The 19,700-nt window shown below is 34.7% G+C and overlaps 2 protein-coding genes across 2 annotated transcripts; both read right to left on the bottom strand.

The window, feature by feature from the left end:
• Positions 1 to 3,769: 3,769 nt before the first annotated feature.
• LOC120253081 (glycine dehydrogenase (decarboxylating), mitochondrial) lies at positions 3,770 to 9,411 on the bottom strand. The gene is made up of 15 exons (XM_039261355.1): positions 7,840 to 9,411; positions 7,520 to 7,765; positions 7,354 to 7,431; positions 7,171 to 7,271; positions 6,887 to 7,082; positions 6,672 to 6,797; positions 6,385 to 6,570; positions 6,184 to 6,297; positions 5,334 to 5,486; positions 4,907 to 5,095; positions 4,749 to 4,826; positions 4,556 to 4,681; positions 4,373 to 4,471; positions 4,171 to 4,288; positions 3,770 to 4,082 (listed from the first exon to the last, which is right to left on the bottom strand). The coding sequence occupies exons 1-15, from the start codon at positions 9,046 to 9,048 to the stop codon at positions 3,988 to 3,990; spliced, it is 3,114 nt and encodes a 1,037-aa protein (XP_039117289.1). The 5' UTR covers positions 9,049 to 9,411; the 3' UTR covers positions 3,770 to 3,987.
• A 4,005-nt stretch (positions 9,412 to 13,416) lies between these two features.
• On the bottom strand, positions 13,417 to 15,787 carry LOC120253177 (ectonucleotide pyrophosphatase/phosphodiesterase family member 3-like). Its single transcript, XM_039261498.1, has one exon. The coding sequence runs from the start codon at positions 14,991 to 14,993 to the stop codon at positions 13,548 to 13,550; it is 1,446 nt and encodes a 481-aa protein (XP_039117432.1). The 5' UTR covers positions 14,994 to 15,787; the 3' UTR covers positions 13,417 to 13,547.
• Between the last annotated feature and the right edge of the window lie 3,913 nt (positions 15,788 to 19,700).

Here is a 19,700-nt window from a genome sequence, read left to right as displayed (position 1 = left end):
CAATAAAACTAAATCTTTATAAATTGGTATTTACGTATTTACTCTTATAATACATCTCTATTATATTGAGATCTTTCCCCTCCCCATAAATAATGCACAATTTTAATTTATTAACTTGTGTAATTTAAGAAAAAAAATTAAAATATTGTTATTTAATAATATCACGTCATAACAAATATGTAAATACATGATAATAAATTTAAAATTCATAAATATTTATATTTTTTAAATTTTAAAACTTTTGAAATTTAGGTTTCAAATAAATACTCATGACCATAGGAAATTCTATTTGAAACAAGCCCTTCCATCATCAAATGCTAAGATTAGCGTTGTTCTTATCTCCTTAATTTGGTTTTTATGTTAGAAATTTCAACGCTTACATTATAATAAATATGAAAATAAATTAAAAATTAAACAATCATAGATAAATATTTACGTTTTACAAATTTAAAACTTTTGAAATTTTAGTTTTAAATAAATATTCTTTATTAGTGCGGAGATTTGATTTGGGCAAGCCCATTTAACATCAAACATTAAAGAGTAATTTTCTTATCTCTTTGATTTTGGTTTTTAAGTTAAAAATTTCAGCATTGCCTTATAATAAACATGAAGATTAATTAAAAAAAATCCAAAATTATTTATACTTTTAGAAAGTTCAAAATTTTTGGAATTATAATTTTCAAACAAACATTCTTTGCAATTAAGAACCTTGATGTGGAAGAAAGATGGCTTTAGCAAAAAAAATAAAATAAAATAAAAAACTATTAAGTAGAGTCATTTTCATACTTTCCTAATTTTGTTAATTAGGCAAATAGCCATCATTGTCAACTTACCTTACACGGCTGTGATTGTAGAGTTATTTTTGTGTTACTTGTTGCGAGCAATCGGACAACCTATCAATGCGACCATGGATTAGACTCCCAAAGACTATCAAATAAAAACAAATCACAAAATTAAATATTAGAGTAATGGAAAAATTATCAAAACTAAGCAAAATTTCGGATAAATTTTTTATATGGCATTTTTTTTTATTTTAGATTCAAATCAAAATTGTTATTCAACTTTAGTTTTATTTCACTGGGTGGTCACCTGATGGATCTGGTCTATTTTGATGATCTGATGTTGGAAATTTTCTGTCAACAAATGAGATGGAATTACAGCTAGGCTGACAGTATGACATGTATGTCCTGATAATAAATTTCTGGCATTTACATATTAAAAAAAAATCACGAATCTCTTGGGTAATCACCCAATAAACTAAAATTGAAGTTTGAACCTAAAATGAGAAAAAAAATTATAGTTTGGTGCCTTGCCAAAAAATTAACTCATAAAATCTCACAAAAAAAAACTTTTCAATGCAAAGGAAAAATTACAAGATAAACCAATTAAAAGTTTGAACCTAAAATGAGAAAAAAATTATAGTTTGGTGCCTTGCCAAAAAATTAACTCATAAAATCTCACAAAAAAAAAAAACTTTTCAATGCAAAGGAAAAATTACAAGATAAACCAATTAATTATATATTTTTGTGTGATAAATAAACCAACACAAATATTTTCACCCTTATAACCTTAAGCTTAGGATCTAGCAAATTTTAGCCTAATATAAAGGGGAATATATATATATATATATATATAATTTTTTTAGTAATAGCAAACCACAGGCTTATCTCATACTTGTGCAATGCTCAAGCATTATTGCATGAACCAAGGAGAACTCTAGTGCAACTTCTCTTCTCTTTCTTCTAGCTTTTAAACTCTTTCAAATTTTAAGGAAGTGCCTCTCAAGATTGCTTCCGTTAAATCTGTGTTTTAAAAAAGATGTTGTCAAGGTTTTTATGATCGTCAATAAAGATAATGTAATGATTTTTACATGAAGTGGTTAATTAGTTTGATATAAAAATTCAACTTACACATAAATAGTTGTAAAATAACTTACAAGTCAGTCATGTAAATGGAAATGACATAAAGTAAATTGCATCCACTCTATAAAATTTCAATTTACTCATAAATATTTAAAAAACAAGTTTTTAGATTTAACTATGAAAATATTTTTTTTTTAAGTGACAAAATTTTTTTTAAAAAAAACATGTATTAAATATTTTCACAGAATTTTGAGTTGCTAACCAAACATTGATGTAATTTTGTTAACCAATGCTAAAAAATCAATACTAGAATTAATTCATAGAAAATCAAGACTATGATTGATTGTAATCATTGAGTTTTTCAATTTTATTATTTTTCAGTTTTTAAGAAAAAAAATTATTTAGTTAATTTTAATTAGAATCAGAGTAGGTGGAAGAAGATGATGATCTAATAAAAAATAATCAGTTATGCTTAAATATTATTGCATCATGGTTGTGGAATATGGACTAAAGTTTTCAAAGAAAAAGATTATTAGACAAAAAAAATAATTTATTTTTCTAATAATGATGTTGATTGTACAACATTAATTTGTCTGTAATATTGATTGAAACCGACCTCATACTAAGCAAATTAGCCGAGTCATTGTATGACCATCACTATCACACATTCCACAACATTTTTATTAGATTTTTACAGTTTTATGTTACAATAAATTATTTAATATATTTTATCTAAAATTTTAGATGTATAATCATAATACATGAAAGTCTAGTTAGATGGCTGTTTAATTTTATTTATTTTTTAAAAAATTATTGATAAATATTCACACGTGTGAATTTATGGAGTTAACATTTCAACACACCTGTGTTTTCATCTTTTCTGAACTAAAATTTGAATTGCCTCTCAAAAAGATACAAATATTTTATGCAAAAGACAAATACCAATAGACTTAAAAATCATTGGCGATAATTGCTTTATATATTAATATCATAAAGTGTAATTATTTAACATCAAATAATTTATTTATTTATCTCTTAGTTTATTATGTGTACTTTAAGTTCGTAGTGAGGTTCACATCAAAGGAAGTCAAGCCTTCGATGATGTTGTCCTTGATAAAGATAAGTTCCACTCTATTTTTTCTTAGTTGGTAGTTGTCATCCGAAGAGTTTTCTTATTAAATGAATCACTTAACAATGATAATTTTATGTATATTTTAAGTTTCAAAAATAAAAAAAAAAATACAAAATACGCATGACTTCAATCCTTTTTTTTCCTCCTTTTTTTTCCTTTAAATATGCTTAATCGCACTATTAATTCATGTACTGTCCTATGATGCACTTTAATCATTTTATTTAAAAAGAATCTTATCACCTTTGAATTATGTGTATAAAATTTATTTTAGTCCGTATCACCTAAAACATCATGCTATATCATCAATTTGATATATATATATATATTATTTTTTTTATAATTCACATGGCATAATTTGTCATACCTCCCATTTGTTTTTTTAAAATAAAACTTATATTTTTATTTTTTTAAATAATTTCTAAAAAATTTATAAAAAATTAATTTGGAATTTTATAGATAAACAGAAAATTAGAAATATTTAACTTTTTATAGCTTTTAAAGCGTTTTACAAATTTTAAAAGCAACCACATCATTCCATTATGCCAACATCAATATTAGGCAAAATAAAATAAGAAAAAAAAATATTGGCATGTAAAGGCACAATATAAACCAAAATGAATTTTATCCATATATAGTACAAAGACGATATTTTCTAAAGCACAATAACAAAAAAAGCACTATATACTACATGAACTAATACTACACAAAAGCATTTAAAACATGCATTACAAACAACAAATTAATATGTTCCTTTAAATTTACCCTGAATAGTAACTTTTTAACTTTGAGGAATTGATTAATAATCAGAATGTAAAGATAAATATGGAATTGGTTGCCAGAAGCAACAAGTTTCACAGAAGAGCAAGAGGAGCTGAAGAGACCATTTGAAGCTGAAGTTTATATATATACAGTTTCCAAATCAAGACTGAGTAAGGCTTGGTTTCTTGTTCCATAGAAACCCAGGATGATCGATCATCGATGTCTTTTTGACTATCATGCAGTTGCAGCTGCTTGTTCTTCGGCCATTTGAGAAACCGGGAGAAGGGTGCAAATAAGATTTCGATCACCATACACATTGTCCACACGGCCTGAAGAATAGAAAAAAATAAAGAAACATTAATGTGAGAAAAATGTGCATTTTGTAGACAGTGAAAGGATTAAGAAAGTAGTCATTACCAGTGGTTGGCCAGAACTTGAAGCCTCTGAGCCATGCTGCAGGGAATGCAGCATACTCCCTCGAGTACGGTTTTGTCCATTGGTCAGCCATCAAGAGAGATGCCGGATGAGGTGCACCCTGCAGAAATACTTTGTTTTTCAGCAATGATCTTATTTGTAGCAATGTAAGTTTATTGAGATTCACTGAAATGATTATTATTACCTTCAAGACATTATTGTTGATATCGGCTTTACCGTTCTCAATCTCGGCGATTTCTTCTCTGATAGATATGAGAGCATCACAGAACCTGTCCAGTTCGGCCTGCGAGAGAAGTCATTGTTTTCTTTCTGTGAGATGGATTGATGAAAATATAGAGAAATGATTGGAAAAGTTTAGAGTTAATACTTTGCTTTCACTTTCTGTTGGCTCAATCATTAGAGTGCCAGGGACCGGCCAAGACATTGTCGGACCGTGGAATCCATAGTCCATAAGACGCTTTGCGACATCTTCAGCTTCTATGCCAGCAGTATTCTGCAACAGAACATATGAGTATTCGAATTGAAGAACAAGTATTAGAGATTTTGGTGGTAAATGGTACCTTAAATCCTCTTAGATCGACGATGAACTCATGGGCAACAGTTCCATTAACACCTCGGAAAAGAATAGGATAATGGTTCTGCATACATTGACAAGCAAAAGTTCAAGAAAAAAATTCTTCGCATAAGAACAAGAACAGGATGATAAACAAAAATTCACCTCTAGACGCTTGGCCATGTAGTTTGCATTGAGAATTGCTATTTTTGATGCATCAGTTAACCCCTGGGAACCCATCATTGCTATGTATGTGTATGAAATCGGCAAAATAAGAGCAGATCCCCATGGTGCTGCAGCCATGGGACCTAAAGGCTGAGCCTTCTCAGGAGCTGGTATCCCGCCGGTTGGCACCTGTTATTATACGAACATAATAACATAAAACATACTCGAAAAGTCAAAAGGTAGAAGACTGGAAGTCGAACAATACATCCTATGCATATTATGAGATTCACATAAAGCACAAAGTTGAAGAAAAAATCAGTAAACAAAAGTTACGCACAAGTATATGTTCAGTAAAATCAGTGAAAAAATTAGAAGTTTAATGATCGTAGTGGTTTTATAGAATAAATGATTGGTGTTGATGACTTACCACAGGATGTGACGGCAAAAATGGTGCTAAGTGTTTCTTCACACCAATCGGCCCCATGCCTGGACCACCTCCGCCGTGCGGGATGCAGAATGTTTTGTGGAGATTCAGATGGCACACATCTGCTCCGATATAACCCGGGCTGGTTAATCCAACCTACATAAAAGGATAACATTTGTTACTGACAAATGATAAATCATTGTGGCGAGGTATAATATATGTGGATCATTTGTTGTAGAAAAGCATGTATGTTTCACCACGTCTAGACCAAACAAGAAATCAGAACTCATGAGAGAGTACTATTTGGCAAAAAAAAAAAAATTTTTAAATCAAGCAGAAGAATGGAGACTATTATAGTCTATCACGCTGCAAAAAAGATTCTCTGTTTTTGTTATCATGTATCTAGTTTCTTGTGTTCTTATTTTGTTTCATTGTTTCACTGAACAGTCCTTTTTTATTTTAATATATTAAAAAAATTTAAAAGCATTCCTTTAATCAGTAATGTGAACTACAGCTGACAAACTGGAAGCATATACAAGTGATCTTAGATTATTTGAACAAGATGTGAATTGTTTCAAATTTTGAACATTTAAAGGCCATCTAATTTGAATTGCTTTTAAGCAGTGTCTAAAATTTCATGAATTCATTTCAAATACAGGGGATAACTTTCATTTCATTACTTGTATACACAATTCTACTATAAGGCCAGAGTATTTAATATTTATTATGGAACCATTCTTTAGTACGTGATAAGTATAGAACATAGATAACAAAAAGGAAATCGGAATTGCAGATAAGTGTATAACTTATCTGAGAAGAAGAATTATAAAAAACAAGTTAATTCAATACAAACCTGTGCATTCATGTTAGCACCGTCCATGTAAACCTGCCCACCATTGTCATGAATTATCTTGCAGATTTCATCAATTCCTTCTTCGTAGACTCCATGAGTTGATGGGTAGGTAACCTACAGAACAAGCAAACAATAGATTCATATAACTTTATGCGATAATAAACCAATCAAAGCTAGGATGCAGTATTCTAATATGCTCACCATCAAGGCTGATAAATTTTCCTTATTTGCTTCAGCGGCTTTTCTCAGTTCTTCGATGTTAATGTTACCCTTGGAATCAGTTCCGACGGCAACTATTTTCATGCCACACATAGCTGCACTAGCCGGATTGGTTCCGTGAGCAGAGACAGGTATAATGCAGACATTTCTATGATGGTCTCCTCGTGACTACAATTTTAACAATTGAGCACATGATAAGTTACACAAGAAGTTTGATAGCTAAAACCCGGCATGATATCCTTAAGCTTAATAGTAGTATAATGGTATACTTTGTGGTATGCGCGAATAACCATCAGCCCCGCATACTCTCCAGAAGCACCAGCATTTGGTTGTAGGGAGAAAGAATCGAATCCCGTGATAGTGCATAAGAGTTTGCCCAAGTCATCAAACATTTCCTTCAGTAAAACATCAAAATGATGAGTTATGCCTAATTAGGATTTTCATACACACAATAGATAGTTGCAAACTAAAACCTCCATCATACCTGATAACCCTGAGCTTGATCAAGAGGGACAAATGGGTGGATATTAGCAAAATTGGGCCAAGTCACAGGCATCATCTCCACAGTAGCATTCAACTTCATCGTGCAGGAGCCAAGAGGAATCATGCTGTGGCACAATGAGAGATCCTTGGTTTGTAATCTATGGAGGTACCTGAGCAGCTCATGTTCGGTATGGTATCTAGAAGAGAGAACAAATGAAAAACAATTAGTATAGCTTGGCAAGATAAAACTTAGCAGTAAAAATTATTAAATGTTGAGGTTCATACGAGTTGAAAATTGAATGTGTCAAATATGGGCTCTGTCTTGCAAGCTCACTTGGAATAGGACTCTGAACTTCCGACGCAATAGATGCTGCAGTGAAGCTCACCTGAGAATTTAAATGACCATAAACTCAATTTCAGTAACCTTTTTGGAAAAATTATAGTACTCAGAAGGATAATGATACTCACAGGCTTGCCACTAGAGAAGACTTTGAACAATTTATCCACATCCTCAATGGATGTAGTTTCATCAAAAGCCACCGTTACCTGAAGAATTAACCAATATATACATATAAGAGATCTCAAACCAAATGTAATTATCAAACTAGTAAGCAGCTATCGCTGTATGACATACAGTGTTCGAATCCACAATCCTCAAGTTGATCTCTTCCTTATAAGCAGCATCAGCAATTGCCTTCGCATCGGCAACAGAGACCTTCACGGTGTCGAAGAAAGGAAGATCTTGGACAGTAACAGTTCCCAATTTCTTCAGTCCCAGAGCAAACACCCCTGCAAGACCATGCACTCTCTCGGCAATAGCCTTCAGACCTTCAGGTCCATGATACACTGCATACATTGCAGCCATATTTGCAAGCAATGCCTACACACAAACACTCTTATGAATTCAAGAACATCCTGAACAAGTTAAAAGCAGCGAAGAATCAAATTGTATACCTGAGCAGTGCAAATGTTGCTGGTGGCCTTGTCGCGGCGAATATGCTGCTCCCGGGTCTGCATTGCCATTCGAAGCGCAGGCTTTCCGGTGGAGTCCATGCTAACACCGATGATTCTTCCAGGCATCATCCTCTTATACTCCTGTGAAGTAGCCAAGAAGGCAGCATGTGGTCCTCCATAACCCATCGGCACACCGAACCTCTGCGCAGAGCCGACGACAATGTCTGCCCCCAACTCACCAGGCGGCTTCAAGACAGTGAGAGCCAACAAGTCTGTGGCCATGACAACCTTGGCACCATGAGCATGAGCATTCTTAATGAACTCCTCATAGTCTAAGATCTCTCCTTCAGTGCCTGGGTACTGAACTAAGACACCACAAACATCATTTGAGCGATAATCGAAGTCTTTGAGATCCTTAACGACGACCTTGAGGTCAAAACCTTCAGCTCGGGTGCGGCAAACATCAATGGTTTGGGGATGGCAATTGGAGGCGATTAAAAAGGTCTTCTTTTTAGCTCTCTGGATGTTGTTGCACATGGCCATGGCTTCGGCAGCGGCGGTGCCTTCATCAAGGAGAGAAGCGTTGGACATGGGGAGGGCTGTGAGATCGGAGATCATGGTTTGGAAGTTGAGGAGGGATTCAAGGCGACCTTGGGCAATCTCGGCTTGGTAAGGAGTGTACTGGGTGTACCAACCCGGGTTCTCCATGATGTTGCGGAGGATGACGGCAGGGACGAGGGTGCCATAGTAGCCCATGCCGATGAAGGACTTGAAGAGCTTGTTCTTGGAGGCGAGGTACTGCATGTGAGAGATCATCTGGGACTCGGTGAGCCCGGCGTCGAACTTGGGGAAGGTCATGGAAGAGATGCGGATGGACTTGGGGACAGTGGCGTCGATGAGGGAATCAAGGGAGGAGTGGTCACAGAACTCAGCCATGCGGATCTTGTCCTCTGGAGTGGCAGAGTTGTGGCGGCGCGGGAAGGTGTCGGATGGTTGGAGAGCTTCAACGGAGATGAACCGAGCTTGGTGGCCGTTGCCATGGCGGAAATGATCGGAAGGGATCCGGGGAAAGGAATAGTTGGGGAAGATGGAGCCAGAGAGGGAGGAGATGTAGCGAGTGGTTGAAGGGAGAGGTTGTGGATGGCCATGGCGGTTGGAGAGGAGGCGGCGGACGAGACAACGGCCGGCGACTCTCCGGGCACGATCCATGGCCCAAAGCTGAGAGCTTTCTCAGCCAAAAAGGTCGGATTTTTATCAAGGAAAAGAGAACAGAAAACGAAAAAAGTGCAAACTTTTCACAGAGACAATGCTTACAGCTAAATAGGCATATTATATATGATTAATATATAAGGAAAGAAATGAGATGCAGATCTGACAGAAGATTCTTCAGAGCAAACAGAGAATCAGACAATGGTGGTAAGAAGATGAAGAAGAGGACGTGGAGGTCTCCAAAGACGTAATCTGTTTATCCAGGAATGGGAGGTGAAGGAGAGGATGGGGTTTCTATGGCTTTGAAAGCTCTGAGAGATTTAAGAGATGGAGGAAAACCTGGAGAAATACAGAGGAAGAGGATATGGAATACAAGGAGGAAAAAAGACAGGATCTTTACAACTTAGAGATTGAAGGAGTGGATTCTCCACCAACCACATACCACATGCTGCAATGTGAATGTGGGTGGGAGAGAGTGACTTGTTTCCAACCTTAAAAAATAATATATTGCAGAGAAAAAAGTGTAGGAATTTGAGGTTGTTTTATGTGTTAAAGATTGCAAGTTGGGATTTTTTTTAATTTAAAATTTGTTGTTTTTTCTTAATTTTGGTTGGTGGAGAGAATATGTGGGAGTGGTTGTGTGATTTGGGAGGAGCTTGTGATGGCGAAAATGAATGGTTTGTGCGCTTGGGATTTGAGATTCCACCATTTGTTCATCAATGGCTGGTGGCGCAGGCGCTTCAGAGAAATAGAGAGAGAAGGGATGAGATTGTCAAGATTGAGATATCTGTTTGATTTCCTGTAGATTGGGAGGCATTCATCACCGTTCAATCATCCACATAATTTTTTGACAAATAGATAATAAACATCCTCATCTAAGGGTAGTCAGAAATGTACATGTAGGAACGGTGGTCACCGAATTATGCACTCACTTTGCGTGAAGCGGGATTTAAATCCGGGTCTCCCCAAAATGAAAATTCTGTGCTAATTGACCTAACGGCAGTTTGTCATTCACTCAATTTTGTTTCCCAAAAAAAAAAAAACAAATACTGTTTACATACTGGAATGCAAGATCTTACAGAAAAATAATGATTTTACTTTTATAAATTAGTAAAATAGAGAGATTTTTTTTTATGAGGCATTCAGTCAATTTTGTAGATGGGGAGACATTCATCACCATTCAATCATTCAGTCAATTTTATTTTCAATAAAAAAATCAAATACTATTTGTAGGATTTTACATGAAAAACAATAGTTTTATTCTATCATATTTATAAAAGAGAGTTTTTTTTTTTTAAAGAGGATCGTAAGTTATCATAATTAATATATATTTTTATTTTATTTGTGTTTTAATCAATTTTTAAATGGGAGATGTTTGTGATTATTTGTAAAAAAATTAAAAAATAAATAAAATAAGGTTGATGAAGAGAGTAGAGAGGTTGATGAATCTTGAGAATATGTTAAGAAGTTTTAGTAAAAAAAAAAATCCACGGTGGTTGGTGAGACAGAACATGTGCTTAAAAAATCTCTTTTTTTTTGGAAATTATTAATAATAAATAGGTTTTAAATATTATTTTTAAAAAATAATTAAATTTTAGAAAAAATGATTTTTGGTCGGTGACACATTCCTCACATCATTCATGATTTTTTTTTAAAGGGTTAAATTTTCATGTTTTATGTTGTCGGAATTGGGTGGCTTGTTTTAATGTTGGAAAGTTTTTTTTATTTTTTTGAAAAGGTGGATAAACCGCAGTTGAAAAGTATTTGTATATGTATTATTAAAGTCAAATTTAAAGTTAAATCATTATGTTTTTTTAAGAAGTAATTATCTTATTAGTACACATTTTGGTGATTATTTAAAATTTAAATATGGCATCTTAACAAATAACAGTGTAGTTATTATTCAAATTTATTTGGACATATTACATAAAACGTGGTAATTACACTATATTTTTTAAAATAAAAAATAAATACTAAACAAATTAAATTTTAAATTCAAATTTTAAACCGGGCAAAATGATAAAATAAGTAACAAACCATATATTAATTAGAGTATTTAAAATAATTCTTAAATTGAGTAAACACCCGCTAATTGCCATTATTTGCATAAAATTAAAAAAAGAACAATAGTTTACGTTATTTCTTTTCCTGTAAATTTCAAAGTCAAACCATATCAATCCTAAATTTTTAAAAAAATTAAATCTTAAAAATTTAAATCTAAATACTATAAAACTCTATACCTAAAATTTTAAAAGCCTAAACCCTAAATTCTAAACCCTAAATCCAAAACCTAAATAATAGGATTTGTAATATACAATTTAAAATTTAAGGGGGTGGTTTGCAATTTATTGTTTATAATTAACCGTTTTGATTTAGAGTTTAAATGATAATAAAAAATTAAGTTTTTTTAATAAATAAATAAAGAATACTTTTTTTTGTCTATCGTGATTAATCGAATCCTACATACAAAAAAAATTAGTTATTTCACATAATTTTATAAAAAAAAGATAGTTAACGTTCTAAAATTACCCCTAATTTATATCTTCACATATCTCTATAATATTTATTTTCAGGAAGATAATTGAATAAATTGTTAAAGGGTAATTTTAGGAAAAAAATAATAATAAATGCTCTTAATGTTAGAAAATGACTGATAAAAAAGAACATTGACTTGTGACTGATAAAAAGAAAATTGAGGGAGTAACATGGATACAACTTGCCATCTATGCTATTTCAAGAAACTTATTTTATAAAAATATAATTCCTATAAATCAAATTATTAAGTGCCTGAATAAGAGTTGCTCTGAAGTTGCCCTCTTTTATTTCCAATTTTAAGAAGACGAGTCTTTTTCTAATGATGATGTAACCCGGACTTTTAGTTCCTTTATACTCTCACAATCTCTTTAGAAAAGAACATGCAGTCTAACTTAAAACCTAATAATCAAGCATTAATTACCTAACTTTTTGACTGATTAAGTTTGGACCAATATTTTTTTATAAATAATTATTAATAAACCATAGTTTAATAGGAAATTTATCAATCTATATGTTCAACATATTCTATTTAATTTCTTGATTGCTTAATCAAATAGTTTATAATGCTAAATAGATTTCCTTCAGTCAATTACCATGTGAGATTATTTGAATAGATTTAATAAGAGATTCTCACCAAACCTACCAAACTTGAGAATTAATTAATTTGAATTAATCCTATATTGGAAATTTCCACATCATTCATCACTAAAGGTGACTTGATACTATTACTCTCATCATTAATTTAATGAAAATAAATACATTAAAAATAAAATGAATTAAGAAAATCAGGTCAAAAAGAAATTGGTGGAGTTAAATGTTTGTTAGGATGTTGCGGAATTTCCAAATGATCGCCAACCAAATTCTTTGTTTTTATGTTTAATTTTAATTTTATTTATATTTAATTTTTTTTAAAAAGCAAGAAACAGGTCACCTTCCTTTTGTTTACTGATTATCAAGACCTCGCCAAAAATGACTCCTTTTATTTTTTTATAATTTTATTCTCTTATTCTTTAATTCAAATTAGAGTTTAAATTTAGTTTTTTTAATGGTAATTGTTACATGCAATTGATAAAGCTGTATATAATCCAAAAACAAAATACTTCACATCTTTTATTCTTTTATTTATTTATTTATATGATAAATAGGTAATAAGTGCTGCTTATTTAAAAAAAATCAGAAAAATACAAAAAAGTAAAATACTTCACATTTAATTAATTTAATTATATGACAAATAGGTGATAAGTGCTAAGCATTTAAAAAAAAATCAGAAAAGTGCAATATAACTATAATGAGTTTACCAAATAAATGATAATTGTATCATATTTAAAAATTAAAAAAGTGCGACGTAACCATAATGAATTTACTCACACTTTAAGTGAGTTTTGAAATTTAATTTTAGGTTTTTCCCAAAATAAACAACTCTATGCAAAAGAACTGTGCTATTACATAAAAACTTCATTTTATTTTAATAAATATTTTATTTTGGGACCTTAAAAAATCCCTATAAACTTCATCACAATTTGACAAATATTTTACTTTGAGGGCTAAAAAAATATCTTAATGTTTTTTATTTTTTTAAAAATCAAAACATATAAAATGTCTATTTTACCCTTTGCATTGAGAGGCATGGACCAAAAAAGTGTGCCCTGTTATGTACTTACCCCTGAGAGTGCAATTTTGGTATCAAAAGAATAATCAAACCCCCCACAAAAAAATAATAAAAAAAACAAACAAACAATCGCAATTCAAAAAACAAGACAACACACTGCATGGCATCATTGGCATGTAATCCAACCAAACTATTAAACGGACATGAAACTTCTTCACATGAAATTCACATAGTAAACTCTAATTAATCATTTCATTGCATCATTTCCATTGTATTTTTATGGAACTTTAACAATATTTATGCACTCACATTCACATAATCAAAACAACAGAAACAGCATGAAACCAAACTAGATTCAAGCAGAACAAGGCAAAAGAACAGAATCAGGAAAAGTCAATGATCCATTATTTGGAGCTCCCTCCAAATTCAGTATGGAAGTAATCAAATTATAAATCTCAACATTCTCAAATGCAGGTACCTTCCTCCCTTTTGCAAACCGAGGACCATGACCAACAAATATAGTTCTCATTGAGAAATATGCATTATCATATCCATGAGCTCCTCCACAATCTTTTCCACTCTGTTTTCTGTTCATCTCCACCTTATAACCTTCATCCACAATTCCGATGATTGCCGGAATCCGATAACTCTCGGAGTAATGCAAACGTTCCGGTAAGTCCTCCTTAAGATACATCTTCATGTGTTCACCATTGTTAACTCTTCCAGAGCTCAGAGCTTCATTTATTTTCTTCACTACTTGAGCTGCAGAGAACTCAGAAGGTGGAGCAATGGCGAGTAATGGGCTCAGAGATTGAATCCAATCACTGTGAACATCAATCCATGGAGCTAAATCATCAAGAAAGATTGCTTTTTTATCACAGTTGCTAACCATTCCATGATCACCCAAGAGAATCAATGTGACATCTTCAAAGACTCCTCTTTTTTCCAGTCCTGCAATCAATCTGCCAATCATGGCATCAACATGAAGAATGGCTTCAGTGATTGCAGGATCATCAGGGCCAAATTGATGGCCCTGGTGATCAGGATCTTCAAAGTAGAGAGTCACGAGAGAAGGAATTTGATTGTTTGGGAGATCAAAATAGTTCAAAATTGTATCAACTCTTTGTTCAAATGGAACAGAACCGTTGTAATGGTGGCAGAATTCCGAAGGACAAAACCAAGAGCCTTTCTTTACCTCAGAACCAGGCCAGAAGAAGGTGGCAGCGTTGAGGCCATGGTTGACGACGGTTTCCCAGAGTGGTTCTCCGAGCCACCAGGTGGGTTCATGGCTGGACATGGAGAAGACCTCGCCGGACGTGGGGTCGGTGAAGTGGTTGTTGATGATGCCGTGGTACGCCGGGTAAAGGCCGGTGACGATGGAGTAGTGGTTGGGGAAAGTGAGAGAAGGGAAGACAGGGATGAGGCCGGGTTCAGCTTCAGTGCCATTAGAGATCAAACGATGGATGTTTAAGGTTTGGGCTTTGAACTGGTACCCGTACCGGAAGCCATCTAAGGAGATTAGGAGAACAACAGGGTGGGAGAGCTTTGTCAATGGCCGAACTTGTAGTTTTGAAGGATTGGAGATGGAGGTAGGGGAGGAGAAGAGGAGGAAAGCAAAGGCCATGGCGGCTGCCGTGGAGATGCAGGTGGTTATAAGGAGGGTGGAGAAGAGGAAGGGAGATGAACGTCTTGGAAGAGATGGAGATTGGTCGGAGGAAGAGAGAAGAGCCATTGATGGGTTTGAAGCTTCTTCAGTGGTGGGTGGAGAAGATGTTTGTACTGAGAATGAAGTGGAAGCCATTAAAGATGTTAACTTTCTCTGCTTTCAATGCTTCTAATGATGGAACATGAACAAGGGAGAGAGAAAAAAAGAGAGCTTATCTATCAAGTATGTCAACTTTATGGATCCATATGAGTGAATCTTTTGGATTAACTAGTAGAAGTGTAGAACACACAGGGAGAGTTCTCAAGATCTCAACTTTTTTTTGTCTTTTGGAGAAACAGCAAGGAGAGAAAAAAAGAAGGTAGTCAATCAAAGATCTTAACTTTCTGTATTTATGACCCTTCTGAAACAACAAGAAGAAGAGAGAAACTTGTTAAAGATGTTAACTTTCTGTATCTATGAACCTTCTGAAACAACAAGAAGAAGAGAGAAACTTGTTAAAGATGTCAACTTTCTGTATCTATGAACCTACAGGAACAGCAGGCACAAGAGAAAGAGAGAGCGAGAGAGTTGCCAACTTTATGCATGTGTGAATCTTTGCAAACAGCAAAAGAGAAGGAGAAGGGAAGAGAGATCTAAGCTTTATGAATCTTTGAAACCAATGGAACAACAATGAGAAAAGAAATAGAGATAGAGCTAACGTTGTGAAATTATGGATCTTGAGTTCTCAAAGATCCACAAATTCATGAAAGAGAAGAAGAAATAAACAAAAAAGTCTCCTATGTGTATTAAATACAGAAGAGGGACGGAAGGAAGCAAGTCAAAAGTAAGAAGTTCCAGGCATGGATGAGAGGATTGCTGAGCTCTGAAGATCAATAAAGAAGAATAATTAGGCAAGGAAAGGTTGTTGGCCATTAAGAAGTGAGTTTGAAGCTAAGGGTGCGTTTTGGTTCGAAGTAATTCATCGAGTGATGGAGCTGGTCGCCACTCTACCAGGTCGAAAAGCTTTCAACTAAGTCACTGGGCTCCATGTGTTTTGGTTGAAAGTGAAGTGTCAAATCACTAACTACTTTTTTTTGTTTAATTAGTGAAAGTTAAAAATTTAGAAAACGATTGAAACGAACTTCTACTCATCACTTCATCACGGGTGAGTGCTACTATTTCACATTATTGGATTGAAATTTTATAATTATTTAAAATTATAATTTTTAAAAAAATATTTTTTTATAAACAATAAAAAAATAATTAAATAATTAAAAAAACAATAACAGATAAAAATAAAAGATAAAAAATTAAAAAAATAAAAATATTTTTTATAAACAATAAAAATAATTAATTAATTAAAAAAGAAAGAATAGCAGATAAAAATAAAAAATAAAAAAACAATAAAATAAAAGATAAAAAATGATAAAAACGATAAAAGATAAAAAAAGGATAAAAAAATAAAAGATTAAAAAAATAAAAAATAAAAAATAAACCATAGAAAAAATAAAATAAGTAAAATGGGTGATTTTAATCACCAATGTGCAACCACATGGCGAAAGTGAAACACCGAAGTCTCACTTCGGCCAAAATTTTCCCGAAGTCAAAGAGTGAAGTGGAAGATTTTGGAAGTGGCAACTTCCAGATCTGCCCACTTCAAACTGAACCAAACAAGTGGAAGTGTCACATCAACTCTCACTTCCGTCACTTCGGTCTCCACTTCGGCGAACCAAACACGCCCTAAGTCCCCACATACAGTGCGCTGTGAAGGAACTCTCCCAGATGTGAGGACCTTATAGAACGTAACAGGATAATGAAACAATTTTTGGCAAAAAGAGTCGCAAGTAGCTAAGGAAAACAAAACAAACTTAGAAGGAAAGGAGGGAAGCCGAGCGGATATCTTCGAGCCGCGAGGCCTGGCCGCGACTCGAGCAAAGAGAGGAACTCGAGGATTTGCAAGGCCAAAGTGGGCAAGCCGATCGAAAGAATAATATTAAGGTCGCGCGGGACGATATCAAAGGAGAAGTCTTCCCAGGAATTGGCAAAGCGATTGATGGCTCTGATGATGGATGAGAGTCTCCAAGCAGTAAGATTGTTGAAGTTGTTTATAAGCTGGATGGCACGGCAACAATCAGAGATGAGCGTGGTAGGAATCCAGTTGTTGGCAGAACAAAGCTCTAAAGCACGAAGAATGGCTCGCAATTCGGCTTCAAGGGGAGATGAGCAAAGCAAGTCACCAGCAGCACCTACAAGCAGAACAACCATTTGATTAGTATAGATAATAAACCCATAACCAGCCATACCTGTCATAACATCCCAAGCAGCATCAGTGGAGACAATAATGGAATAGTGGGACCTGCGAGAGGAAATGAAATTTTTCATGCCAAGCAGGGCATTAGCATTGAAGTAGTCAAGCACTCTAGCCCAGGCCAAATGGGGGATTCGGTTGAAATTTGGGGGTTGATGGCGGAAGACTAGGAAACATCTGACAGTCCAGATTTGCCAAGTAGTGGTTGCAATAATGGCTATAGCAAACAAAGCATTAATGTGAAGAGGGAAGCCAGAGGTGAGCCAAGAGCCATTTGCAAGCTGAGAAGAAGACAGGTGTTGGAGGCCCAACCAACTGAGGATAGTGGTCCAACAGCTAGCAGAATACCGACATAACCAGATCAAATGATTTGCATTCTCAGAGTGAATGCCACAGAAGTGACACAAAGTTGCAGGGCCAATGTTCAAGTTATATAAATAATCCCCAGTGGGTAGTTTTCCATGTGCCAATTTCCAGAGGAACACCTTTGTTTTAGGGGCAACCTTAAGAGACCAGATGCGAGACCAGCCATGCCAAGCACAATGAAGAGGGTCTCCAGAATTAAGGAAGCCATAAACAGCAGCCGCAATAGAATGATGGTTAGAGCAGGGGCCCCAAACCCAATCATTTTTCACAGTAGTGTCAAAAACCACATCATTAAGCACAATACGAGTCATATCAGTTCCAAAGAAATCAATGCAAGCTCTACGATTAAAAGTGTCATTTGAAACAAGAGAATTAACAGTAAGATTATCAATAGAGTGAATATTGAAAAATGTTGGTTTGTGACTAAGCGGGAGATCCAGAACCCATGGATCTTCCCAAGCATTGGTGAGGCCAGGATTACAAACAGCTAGCTGAAAGTTGGGTTTAAGAATATTTAAAGTTTTTGAAATAGCTTTGTGAAAACTAGAAACACCAGGCAATGAAACATTATTCCAAATGTGCCAATTTTGATATTTATGAGTAAAAATAGAAACCCAGACCTTGTCTTCTTTGTTGGCAATAGAAAAAATGTGTTTGGCAAGAAGGGCAAGTCTGACCTTTCTAAGATTACGGAGGCCTAAACCCCCCTCAGCTTTGTCAAGGGTAACAGAGTGCCAACCAATAGAATGGAATCCAGTATCCGTGCCCTGCCTACCCCATAGAAATTTGCGAGCCAACTTGGAGATAGAATCCAGAATTGAGTCAGGAATATAGAATAAGGAAAGATAGTAAATAGGAAGGGAAAAGATATTAGAGTTGAGGAGGATGATACGACCGGCTTGGGATATATGATTGTGATTCCAATTGTTGATAGAAGAAGCAGTTTTACAAACCAGATCTTGAAAATGATTCACTGAAAGACGAGAAGGAGCAATCGGGGCTCCCAAATAAGTGAAAGGGAAAGACCCTAGTTTAATGTTTAAAATGGTAGCTATAGAGTTTGAGACACGTTTACTGAACCAACTAGGCAGGTAAATTGCAGATTTGTTGAGGTTCGGCCTTTGCCCAGTAAGAGAACTATAGAGATTAAGGGAAAATAGAATGTTTCTGGCTGAGATTCTAGAAGCCTTGGTAATAAGGATTAAGTCGCCAGCAAACATGAGATGATTAACATTTTTAGGCAGAGAGGGATCAAAACTAGAGAGGAAGTTTGTGTGAAGAGCATGATTGAGGATCATAGAAAGATTTTGAGTGACCAGGAGGAAAAGAAGAGGTGAGATGGGATCTCCCTGTCTCACACCTTTAGAACTAGAGATCCAACCACTAGGTTTTCCATTAATAAGGAAGGAGAAGGAGGCTGAGGATAAACAAGACCCAATCCAGTGGATCCAAATCTCAGGAAAGCACATTCTGCGGAGGGTTGCAAGGATTGAATTCCATTCAACAGTATCAAAAGCTTTTTCAATATCTAATTTGATTAACATCCTAGGGGGGTTAAATCTCTCAGTTTCCAAAGAGTGAGCCATCTCTTGAACAGCAAGGATATTATCAAAGGTAGACCTACCCGCAAGAAAGCCAGGCTGCTCATTGCCAATTAATTTAGGGAGAACTTTTTTGAGCCTTTCAGCTAAAATTTTAGTGATAATCTTATAACAGGCGTTGCAAAGAGAAATAGGACGAAAATCAGAAACTTTTTTAGGATGATCAATTTTGGGAATAAGAGCAACGTAGGTTTTACCCCAGGAATTGGGAATTTTAGCAGTCATAAAAAAGTGGGAGATAGCATTGAAAAGGTGTTCACCCAGGATATTCCAATAGAAAATGTAAAATTCAACATTTAACCCATCCGTACCGGGAGGCTTGCCTCGCGGCATGGACCTAAGGGTTCGGAAGACCTCCCCCTTGGTGACAGGCTTGACTAAGTCGTCCTTGTCATCGGACTCCAGCGAGGGAAAGTCATCCGGCAGGGAGGCAAACAAGTGATCCAAAGAGACAGAGGAGGTGGACGTCCAAAGTTTGCGATAGAAATCCAGAAATTCATGCTCTAGATCATCATTAGAAGTAAGGGTGTTACCAGCAGTGTCTCTGATGGAGTGAATTCGGGATTTGACCTGACGTATTTTGACACT

The sequence above is a fragment of the Dioscorea cayenensis genome, chromosome 26 (genome assembly GCF_009730915.1).
Source record: "Dioscorea cayenensis subsp. rotundata cultivar TDr96_F1 chromosome 26, TDr96_F1_v2_PseudoChromosome.rev07_lg8_w22 25.fasta, whole genome shotgun sequence".
Lineage (NCBI taxonomy): Eukaryota > Viridiplantae > Streptophyta > Magnoliopsida > Dioscoreales > Dioscoreaceae > Dioscorea > Dioscorea cayenensis.
Note: the sequence above shows the minus strand (reverse complement) of the source record. Positions and strands in the feature narration are given on the sequence as shown.